The sequence below is a fragment of the Lycium barbarum genome, chromosome 9 (assembly GCF_019175385.1).
Source record: "Lycium barbarum isolate Lr01 chromosome 9, ASM1917538v2, whole genome shotgun sequence".
NCBI lineage: Eukaryota > Viridiplantae > Streptophyta > Magnoliopsida > Solanales > Solanaceae > Lycium > Lycium barbarum.
Genome location: NC_083345.1, coordinates 122,235,353 through 122,246,538, shown reverse-complemented (window position 1 = coordinate 122,246,538; position 11,186 = coordinate 122,235,353). Strand labels below are relative to the sequence as shown.

Here is an 11,186-nt window from a genome sequence, read left to right as displayed (position 1 = left end):
GCAAATAAATTTTTTGGAGTAATTTATTTAGTCTTTTCTAATGTACCAAAAACAACTTTTATAAAAACAAATAAAAAAAAATCGAAAAACAAAGCCTTGAATGGTGATTTGTGACGGGCATTCAAATGGGACCGAGTAAAAGCAGACTTTTATGGATATGAAGCCAGCCTTTTAATATCAAAGTCAATTAACGTACTCATACATAAATACCCTCTTCTTTTCTATAGTTCCCACTAATTTTTAGATGGTATTCTTATAAATAAAACAAAACTTGATATATATTTTAGTCCTTTAAGTTAAATATTTCTTCTATATAAACCTCAGCTTAGCCCCTTTATCCTACTCGCTACTTTGTTTGGATCTCATTCTTCTAAGCTGACTTTTCCCCCACTTTCTCTCACTTAAAAATCACTTTTTTCTTCACTTTCTCTCTCTAAAAACCATGATGATCGGAGCTACACTTCCAGCAACCAATCTCCATTTTTATCAAGCAAGAAAATCCAGTTTTAGATGCAACGGATCCCCATTAAAACCTCCAAGAAAAGGAAATCCAGTAAATACACAAAATATGACAAAAAAACATCTTTCAAATCTTGAAAAGCTCTTGCAAAATCAATCCATGAAACCCCAATTACTCGATTTGAATAAAGTTCATCAAGAATCGAGTAACGGGTCGAATGAAAACAACAGCAACAATATACCCAGTGTAACTCCACAAATGGGGTCCAAGGAGGGTAAGACGTGCATAAACGTTAACCCTACCTTTGTGGGAAAGAAACTGTTGGAAGGGCTAAATTTGTCAAGAATTTGGCCTGAACACAAAGTTGCTGAAGAGATGTCTCCGAGACATTTAAATAGGCTAAAAAAAATGTTGTCATCTAGTAATATAGAATACTCTCCAAGAAACAGTCTTGGTAGTAGATGGAAAGAGTATCATGGTAGTAATGACTGGTTAGGATTAATTGATCCTTTAAATGAGAATCTAAGACGAGAATTGGTTCGATATGGTGAGTTTATTCAAGCAGCTTATCATTGTTTCCATTCTAACCCTGCCACATGTGAAGACGAGGGGATGTGGGGCCCGAGAAACGTGGCGTTGCCCGATAAGTCTTATAAGGTGACCAAGAGTTTGTATGCCACGTCGTCCATTGGATTGCCAAAATGGGTGGATGACGTGGCACCTGACCTTGGATGGATGACACAAAGGTCGAGTTGGATTGGTTATGTGGCGGTTTGTGATGATAGATCTGAGATTCAACGTATGGGACGTAGGGATATTGTAATAGCTCTACGTGGTACTGCAACTTGTTTGGAATGGGGTGAGAACTTTCGCGATTTACTGGTTCAAATCCCAACAGAGACAGGGACCGAGTCAGCTAAAATAGAATGTGGATTCTTGAGTTTGTTTCAAACAGCCGGTGTTAATGTACCTAGCTTAGCTGAATCAGTAGTTAATGAAGTGCAAAGACTCATCGAACAATACAAAGGCGAGTCTTTAAGCATTACTGTGACAGGGCATAGTCTTGGAGCGGCCTTGGCCTTATTAGTTGCAGATGAAGTGAGTACATGTGCACCGGATGCACCACCGGTGGCTGTTTTCTCCTTTGGAGGACCTCGAGTGGGCAATCGAAGCTTTGCAGAGCGATTAAACTCAAAAAATGTTAAAGTACTACGTATCGTGAACAATCAAGATTTGATCACTAGAGTTCCAGGGATGTTCGTGAGTGAAGAACTCGACAAAAAGCTAAGGGAGTCGGGACTTGTAAGCGGGGTGCTAAATGTGCTTGACAAAAGTATGCCATGGGCATACGCGCATGTTGGCACAGAGCTAAGAGTTGACACAAGAATGTCACCATTTTTGAAGCCTGATGCTGATGTTGCTTGTTGCCATGATTTAGAGGCATATTTGCATTTGGTGGATGGATACTTGGCATCAAATTGCCCTTTTAGAGCAAATGCCAAGAGGAGTTTAACAAGGTTGCTAAATGAACAAAAGCCTAATATCAAAAGGCTTTACACTAGTAAAGGGAAAGCCTTGAACCACAATCTTGAAAGAGAACATAGTTTCTCTGCACCTAGCTAGTTGCTTGCCTAGTTAATCTTCTTGATATTATTGACTAGCCAGGGGATGTATACTTCTCGTACAGTCGTACAAATGACTAATAAGAAGTACTACTATTATATATTTTCTATTATCTACTCCTTGAATGACTTCGCGAGTAAATTCTAAAATTTTTGTAAAATTTTCACTAATTTTGTTAGTGAAACTTTTAATACGTATACAGTTCGAGCTAAAGATACTGAGTTCAGATGAATCGGTAAGTCATTGACTACGTTTACTCCTGATAGTGGAGTCTTCGGGTGCGTTACTTGTGGAGGGGAAAGTATCCTGGAAAATAAGTGATAATCTTACTTATTTTCTAATGAGGAGACAATCCGTGTGAAATGTCACTTATGAAACTTGTTTTTTCTACTTCTATCGGGAAGTCATCTTTCTTATTTTTAAGGAACTTATTTTTCTACAGAAAATGTTTTTCAAAATTTTGACCAACCAAAACATAAAAATTTAAAAATATTTTCCTCCATATTAAACACATCCTTAACGCAGTAATGCATGAGTGTCAATTATATTTTTCGTTTCCCTTTCTCCAATATTCCGATGTAACCAATTAAAAATCCTATAACAATTTGATTTTGCACTTTTTCCTTGGGCAAGAAAATCAAAACAATAACAATAGTCAAAGGATGTTAGATAGAGAAGAAAAAACCAAAGTCATGTCATGTGGTAGGTAGAACACAAGACACCGAGTATACAAAAAATAGTTGACTCCATCTACTTCAATGGAACCCCATTCGATTGATTTTGTGCCATTGTTAAAACTAAATTTGAACTATTTTCTCATAACTTAGATAATTGTTGGCTAAATTATTTTATTGACATTTTTGAAATACATATAACAGATTCTACCTCTACCTGTTAGGCTGTTATCATTCACAAGAATAGATGTCAGATAACTTTTCCCCTCAAAATTTAGACATATAAAAACAAATCATCCTTAATGAGAAGTTATGATACGTGGTTTATATATATAACAATTTACCTGTTCAAATTTCTGTGACACTATTTAACAGGCATAAAATTTTATAAACCTTTTGAAACTTGTGCTCTAACTGCAACACCACCCTATCAAGGATGAACCCTGAGTTTAAAGATTGCTCCTTAGACAAGGAAATAACTGTCACAACTCACATAAAAGGGTTTTGCTTTTGTATCTTTCGTTCTGTATGTTTTCATTTCAATTATCGTAGTTCAGTTGATCTACTAAGCTTGCGCATCAATTCAGGGGCTAAGTGATGCAATTCTTAAGACTCAATATGTAAATCTTTGATCTAGCTATAAAGTTCTTCTTGCAAGTCCATCTAGTAGAACCCTCTTTTCAAAGTCTTAGAAATATTTGTGTGACTATAATTCATCCCACTAAAAGTAAAATAAGAATTTCAAAATTAAATTATTTTTAAATATGGATATATGACAATTTTATTTGGACAACTAAAAAGTACAATATGATAGTGATGATACTATTTGCACATGCACAAACTAAAAAGGAAAAATGTGATATTATTGTCAAACCTCTTCATAAATCGTTTGATCAAATTTTTATTTTACATATATAGTAAAAATGTTGTTATAAAGAATATATAATATAACATAATATAAAAGACAGTTTCAAACAAAACTTAACAATTATATCAAAATATTATTATAAGGATGACTGTTATAGAGAAGTCGGCTGAATTTGTAGATACATCTCTTACATGATTTGATAAGGAATATCCTAATCAAAGTCCAAAGCCACAAGCTAAACTTTACAAAGTCAGACCCAAAATAGCAAAAAGCCCAAAAATAAGCCCCAGAAACAACAGCCCGGGCCCATACCCAAAAGAACCTTTCCCCACCCCACCCCACCCCCCACGCCCACACCCATCACTAGGGTTTTTAATCATCAATTCACTTCACTCCTCTCAAATTATCAGCCGCTTTGGCTACTATTTTTCCTTCAAAAAAACACCCACAAATAATGGATTTTAATCTATAAGCTTCTTGAAAATCTTTGCTCTTTATATCTATCTATATAGAACTTTAAAAAAAAAAAAAAAAAAAGAGTGGTAAAAAAGATGGCAACCCTTAACCCATTTGACCTATTGGATGATGATGCTGAAGACCCAAGTTTATTTATTGCTGCCCAACAGGCAAAACAGGCAGCTCTTGCTGCCTCTGCACCACCCAAGAAAGGTCCAGTTCAGCCTCCTGCTAAGTTGCCTTCAAAGCCAGCTCCTCCTGCCCAGCCTGGTAAATATCCCATTTTTTCTAATCATATTAAAACATTTTTGTGTTCTTTTTGGTTCATATAGGCTATAGCAACATCTATTATATATACATAAAAAAAAATAATGTTAACCTTGTATATACAGTGGCTCTGCCCCCGGCTATAGCTTTCCCATTTAGTTTATGACATATATGTATGTGTGTGTGTGTATATATATATAAAACTTATCTTTTACTTTTACTTTATTCGTATGATGATGATATGAGCTTAAATATAGAAATGCGGATTCACTATTTGTTTGGGTTGAGTTGTTGTTGTTGTTGAGGTTGAAGAATGAATGAATATGGCTATTTATAACAAGTTTTGCTGTAAGTTATTGGATACTATATTCATTCATTTAATTTTTTTTTTGGTATGTTGGTGTTCATTTTTTTGTGTTCAATTGGAATGGTCGTATAAAGACTCATATAGCGGACCCGATTAGTTTGGAGTGAGATGTAGAAGTTCTTATTTTTATTGTCCTTATCAGTGGTGTTGCCAGGATTTTCATCAGCGGGATTCAAAATATAAAGAAGTAAATATATTCAGAAGCCATGGGGATTCAACATATACTATATATACATAAAAAATAAGTTTTGACCTTAGATGTATAATTTGTTCTGACAAAACCCCCTTTCGGTACCCTAGCTCCGCCCATGGCCGTTCTTGTAAGACAAGTTATGCTGTAAGGTATTGGGTGTCAAATGATCGGTGGAGAAAAGTGAGGAAAAGATCAAGTGTGTAGGAAACTGAGTTTGTTTGGTAATATTCATTTTCTAATCATTTTAAAACATTTTTGTGCTAAGTTCATGCATATTCATACATTTTTTATTTTTTATTTTTGGGTTCAATAATTTGTGTGTAACCAGAACGAATGGAGTTGAACTAATATTTAAAATTGATATAGCTGACCCGATTCGTTTCGATTGATATGTATTACTCCCTCTGTTTCAATTTGTTTGTCTGTTTTTTGACTCTACACGGAGTTTAGAAGACTTTTGAATCTTGTGGTCTTAAACATGCCACGTGGAAAGTTGGAAATATAGAGTTGCCAAAGAAAGGAAAGGGACAGTCTTTTTCAAACTAATTAAAAAGGAAGCAGGAGTCGGGATAGACAATTTGAAACAGAGGGAATACTTATTTTTATTGGTGTTACTGTTGAATATGGCTATAACAAGTAGTGAATACAGTGATGTTCAAAATCTAATCATTTTTAAACATCTTATGTGCGTAGCTTCGTGTATTTTATTTATGCTCTTTTTGTATTTTTAGGTTCATATTTTGTGTGAAACTGGCATGAATGGAGCTGAGCGAATGTTGAAGATTCATATAGTTGACCCAATTAGTTTTGGATTGAAATGTATTTGTATTTATTTTTGTTGGTGTTTTTGTAGAGTAAATGAATATGGCTTTTATAACAAGTCATGCTGTATGGTATATGATTGGAGGAAAAAGATCAAGTGTCTAGAAAATTGAGTTTGTTGCCTTAAACGAGAAGACATACTATTTGCAAGGTGACGCTTGTTTGTGTCTTCTCTTTTCTCATCTGTGGCCTTGCTGCATGAAGTATTTAATGCGGAAATGTTGCTTTTCTCTTCCCAATTTGACACTGTTCGGCTATAGAAATATGTGAAATTAATTTGAATTCCATGCTTAAACTTTTAGGCTATACAAATCATTCAATCAATGCATTTCTCTGTCTGTAATTAGTTGGGGCTGAATCAATCAAATCCTTTTGAGGCTATATAAATACATGGAATTAATGGTTGTTTCCTCAACATTTGTGGAATTATTTTTCCAGTCGGTTATTTAGTAAGTATATGATAGCTTGCAAGTGGATGGGAAGATAATGTCCTATGTGAATTAACTTCTAGGTCACGTATTGAGTTTCTCTTTACCTAATTCTGTGTTGTACTACGGATTGTTTTTCTAGTAGTATATCTTTCCTTTGCTTATTTGTCTGTTAATTTTTGAGTAGTGAGGGAAGCCAGGAGTGATGGCCAGCGAGGAGGAGGCCGCGGGGGTCCACGTGGTGGAGCCCGCGGAGGAGGGCGTGGTCGTGGACGTGGGTTTAACCAAGAATTTGCTGATGAAGAGAATACGTTTGGCAGCAACAGTGGATTCTCTGGGCGGTCCAGAGCTCCAGAAGATGGAGAGTCAGGAAAGGTCTCTGATAGGAGAGGTGGATATGGTGGACCCCGTGGGGGGTTCCGTGGAGGTCGTCGTGGTGGTTTCAATAACGGGGATTCTGCAGAAGGAGAAGGAGAACGGCCACGGAGAGTGTTTGATCGAAGAAGTGGAACTGGCCGTGGGTAAGTGATTCTGCTATTTTTGAAACGGAAAAGGGCCAAAATTACCCCTGAACTTTGAAAAATAGTTCATCCATGCCCTTCGTTATACTTTAGGGCCAATTATACCTTTACAGTTATACTATGGGGTCAATTATACCCTTCTGTCTAACTGTTGCCACGTGACATCATCCCAGCCCTTCAAAATTATTTTACCCTCAAATAATTTTTTACTCACTAATATAACTCAATCCGACCCGATTTTTTTTTCCAGCAAAAATAATACGGATAATTTTTCCAGAAAAATATAAAAATTATCGTATTATTTTTGCTGAAAAAAAAATTTCGGGTAGGATTGAGTTATTTAGTGAGTAAAAAATTATTTGAGGGTAAAATAATTTTGAAGGGCTGGGATGATGTCACGTGGCAACAGTTAGACAGAAGGGTATAATTGACCCCATAGTATAACTGTAAGGGTATAATTGGCCCTAAAGTATAACGAAGGGTATGGATGAACTATTTTTCAAAGTTCAGGGGTAATTTTGGCCCTTTTCCGTTTTTGAAATCGTACAAATGCATCTCATACGGTGTACTAACATTTTGGACCTCTCAAAGTATAAATATACATAATTAGTATATAGGTTTTGCATATTTTGGCTAGCGTCCGTAATTAATTTCGGCCGGATAAAACCCGTCACTATTCCCTTTGTCGGGCTGCTCAACAGGTCTAAGTTGTGCTTATCGTGGTTGTCTTTGTTTCTGAGGCATATGATGTGTATCTTAGTTGATCTGTTCTATTGTACAGGAATGAGTTTGTTAAACGAGAGGGTTCCGGTCGTGGGAATTGGGGAACTCCTGAAGATGATATTGCACCGTAAGACTGTCATCTCAATTTTTTGTTTCCTTATTCCCCTTGGCTTAATGTATTTTAATTTTTGCTTATAGTTTAATGTTGGTTTTTTAATCCAAATTAAGGGAGACTGAAGAGCCTGTTGTTGATGGCGAGAAGATTGTTGAGGCTGAGAAACAAGCTGGACAGGAAGATGCTGGAGACACCAATAAGGATTCTGCTGTTGCTGAGCCAGAAGAGAAGGAACCTGAGGAGAAGGTAACTGTCATTTTCTGTTGTAAACCGTTATTTGTTTTGGTTTGGTACCTTTTTGGTCCGTTAATTATTGATATATTTTAATTTTGATCCATGTGATATTTGATTGGGCACATGTTGCCTTCGGTTAATTGGAACGTGCACTTTTTGGTCCCTTTGCTTGTTTATCATTACAAATTTACCATAATTATTAGTCGCTGTATCACCTAATTACCCATATGTTACGTTTGTACTGTTACTCAATGTTTGACGGTAATATAGTTCTAAAAGTACTTCAAATACAATGTACTTCTTACATTTAAGGATTAAAAACACGCATTTCGATTAATTGACTGTGTCAAATGTGTTCCGTCAGATATCACAAGGACCAAAATCAAAATGTACCTATAATTTGGGGACCAAAATTGCTATTATCCCGTTATTGTTCCCTCCCTCTTTTCCAACTGCCAAATGGCCTTGCAGTCAGTGTGAAATAGCAGGGAAAGCAAACTTGGGGAAGTACAATGTGTAGACCTTGAAGTTTCTGTTCACTGCTTTTCCATTTGGGATCACCATTTATTTTGGTTGGATTTAATCTCTTGTTCTTGACTAAATTGTTATAACCATTCACTGGTCTGGTTGATTTCTTTTACTACTCACAGTTTCTTTCTAAATGGAGTCACACTGTTATCAATGTTACCTGCAGCAGATATTTCTATGAACTAGCTATGAACTTGAACTGCCCTTTTTTTCTGGTAGACCAGATACTTCTTAACCTTGATTCATAACAACCTTTTGGTAGCTACTCCCTTCTTCCCAATCAGTGTTATCAAAGGCGCGCTTCTTAAGCCCTGAAGCGAGGCTCAAACATGTTGAGCGCTTCGCCTCGCTTTGTGTGCGCTTTAGTGTCGTCATCAAGGCTCTAAGACATACTTTTCCTTGCCTATTAGCCTCTCTTGATGAGGTGACACTAGATGATTGATATTTCACTTTATGGTAATATTTTTACAATCTCTCTGTCCATATATTTGTTATTCATACTTATTATTATTAATCTTGGGATAAACATACATATGTATGTATTTTTGCACAATTGCGCTTTTTTCAATTAAAGCCCATGCTTTATTTGCGCGTTGCGCTTAAAGGCCCAACTGACCTTAGAGCTTTTTTGCGCTTTTTCGCTTTTGATAACACTGTTCCCAATTTATGTAAAGTTGTTTGTCTGGGCACACAGTTTAAGAATGAAAGCAAGACTTTTGAAACTTGTGGTTTAAAACAAGCCATAGATATTTGTGTGGCCTCGACTCATCTCATTAGGGGTAAAATGGGATGTTTAATGTTAAATTATTACTAAATGTAGAAAGGTGCCGTTCTTTATGGTACTGACTAGAAAGGAAAGAATGTCACATAAATTGGGACAGAGGGAGTATTTACTTACACTGTTGTAGCTAGTGTTATTTGCACGATTTCAGTTATTATTCATATGTATCTATGATCATTATCCGGAACTAACTAGTATTCATCTCTCCTTGTTTTGTAGGAGATGACCCTAGAGGAGTATGAGAAGGTAATGGAAGAGAAGAGGAAGGCTTTGTTGGCTCTAAAGCAAGAGGAGAGAAAGGTTAATTTGGACAAAGAACTTGAATCCATGCAGCTTCTCTCAAACAAGAAGAAGAATGATGATGAGATCTTCATCAAATTGGTCAGTATTTATTTTAGTTCTTGTATTAAGAACTTGATTGCCAGTATATTCATCATGCTTGTATTTTTTTGTCTGGGCAGGGTTCTGATAAAGATAAGAGAAAAGAGGCAGTGGAGAAAACCAAAAAGGTACTTCAGTTTTTTTTTTTTTTTGAAAGTGCTATATTGGTATTATAGCATATGGAGACATGATTTCTTATTCATCTCTTGGGGATCCCTTCCATTTCATATACATACTGTTATATGTGCATGTCTTTTTTATTTGTCAAAAGTTATGTACCTATTAGATTCTTTTCTTTAGCGAGAGCAATCTATTCTACCACCTGGAATGATAGAGATTTTTTTATTTTTTATTTTGAACTTCAAGAATTTCCAGGAAATAAAATTGCAGTAAACGCATTTTAAGAAAATCATTAAATGCTTCTGTAGACAGGAATCTGTCTGTTATGTGGGGTGCTTAAGTCTAGATTAATATATTGTTACTCCGTTCATCCAAATTTATGTAAAGGTGTTTGACTGGGCACAAGGTTTTAAGAATAAAAGGAAAACTTTTGAAACTTGTGGTCTATAATAAGCCATAGATATTTTTGTGGCTATAAATCATCTCATTAAGGTTAAAATGAGAAGTTTAAAGTTAAATTGTTACTAAATATATAAATGTTTCATTCTTTTCCGGACTGACTAAAAAGAAAAGAGAGTCGCATAAATTGGGACGGCGGGAGTAATGGAAGTGCCTCTTAACTTGGTTGTCAGGGGGCATAAGTGGATAGGGAAGTAATATTTTCTATACAGTTGTGCAGGTGCAAGTATTATAATTATTCACAATATTGTGTATGCAGTTATGCAGGTTCAGTACTATTAATTTCCCTAATATTTATGCAAGTGTCAGTATTATAATGTCCCCCAATATTGTGTTTACAGTCTTGTAGTGTCTGAATTATAGTTGGTTGTTTCACCGCAATATCATTTAATTTTGAAAATCATTGCATACTGGTTTCTTTGTCACATGAAGAGCATGAAAGTATAGTAGGACTCCTAAAGTACAATATCTGGAGACAAGATGTTAATCTGCAAATGAATTTAATTATTGCTTCGATTGTGAGGTTGATACATTTGATAACTTGCAGTCTCAAAGCATAAACGAGTTTCTGAAGCCTGCTGAAGGAGAAAGTTACTACCGACCTGGTGGTCGTGGTAGGGGACGTGGCCGTGGAAGAGGCAGTTTTGGTGGTGGTGATGGTAGAAACTACAGTGTTTCCGCCCCATCCATTGAAGATGTTGGCCAATTCCCCTCCTTGGCTGCCAAGTGAGGGAGTAATTCTTGCTGTCTGAGCCGTGTTCCCTTTTCCGTCATTTATGATATTTGGGCTTTTTGATGATAGCAGAATATTTCCCGTAACCTTTGGGCATTCCTGTATTAGATTTGTTTTGAAAAACTTTATCATTGTTCTTTAGAGTGTAAATTTAGATGTTTTTGGTGAAGGTGTAATGCCCTTGGGTTTTTGTTGACCTTTTTTACATGCATGAAAACCCTTACCTTCATATTTAGTTGTCAGAAATCTGGTTTTATGTTTCTTGTTTACTCGTCAAATCAGTTTTGGTTAGTTATGTTTATTTTTCATAATTTTTTTTTTGTTGGTTACACTTCTCCTGTTATTACAGCGTATAATTCGTTCTCCCTCCTAATTTATGTGGCACCATTTAACTATGCACGGAGTTAAATGAAATTTATGGTTCAAAACAAGT

The 11,186-nt window shown here is 35.8% G+C and overlaps 2 protein-coding genes across 2 annotated transcripts; both read left to right on the top strand.

Annotated features, from left to right (window-relative positions):
- Positions 1 to 295: 295 nt before the first annotated feature.
- On the top strand, positions 296 to 2,195 carry LOC132609775 (phospholipase A1-Ibeta2, chloroplastic-like). The gene has a single exon (XM_060323925.1). The coding sequence runs from the start codon at positions 443 to 445 to the stop codon at positions 2,081 to 2,083; it is 1,641 nt and encodes a 546-aa protein (XP_060179908.1). The 5' UTR covers positions 296 to 442; the 3' UTR covers positions 2,084 to 2,195.
- Positions 2,196 to 4,027: 1,832 nt separating this feature from the next.
- On the top strand, positions 4,028 to 10,982 carry LOC132609776 (RGG repeats nuclear RNA binding protein A-like). The gene is made up of 7 exons (XM_060323926.1): positions 4,028 to 4,351; positions 6,346 to 6,679; positions 7,461 to 7,529; positions 7,631 to 7,763; positions 9,280 to 9,441; positions 9,522 to 9,569; positions 10,568 to 10,982. The coding sequence occupies exons 1-7, from the start codon at positions 4,177 to 4,179 to the stop codon at positions 10,748 to 10,750; spliced, it is 1,104 nt and encodes a 367-aa protein (XP_060179909.1). The 5' UTR covers positions 4,028 to 4,176; the 3' UTR covers positions 10,751 to 10,982.
- The last annotated feature ends 204 nt before the right edge of the window (positions 10,983 to 11,186 follow it).

What these genes read in the sequence shown, in the direction of transcription:
- LOC132609776 (XM_060323926.1), top strand. Translation starts at nt 4,177, where the DNA reads ATGGCAACCCTTAACCCATTTGACCTATTGGATGATGATGCTGAAGAC. An exon ending in AGAAGGAACCTGAGGAGAAG is followed by an intron (nt 7,764 to 9,279) that starts GTAACTGTCATT and finishes CTTGTTTTGTAG; the next exon opens with GAGATGACCCTAGAGGAGTA. An exon ending in CAGTGGAGAAAACCAAAAAG is followed by an intron (nt 9,570 to 10,567) that starts GTACTTCAGTTT and finishes GATAACTTGCAG; the next exon opens with TCTCAAAGCATAAACGAGTT.
- LOC132609775 (XM_060323925.1), top strand. Translation starts at nt 443, where the DNA reads ATGATGATCGGAGCTACACTTCCAGCAACCAATCTCCATTTTTATCAA.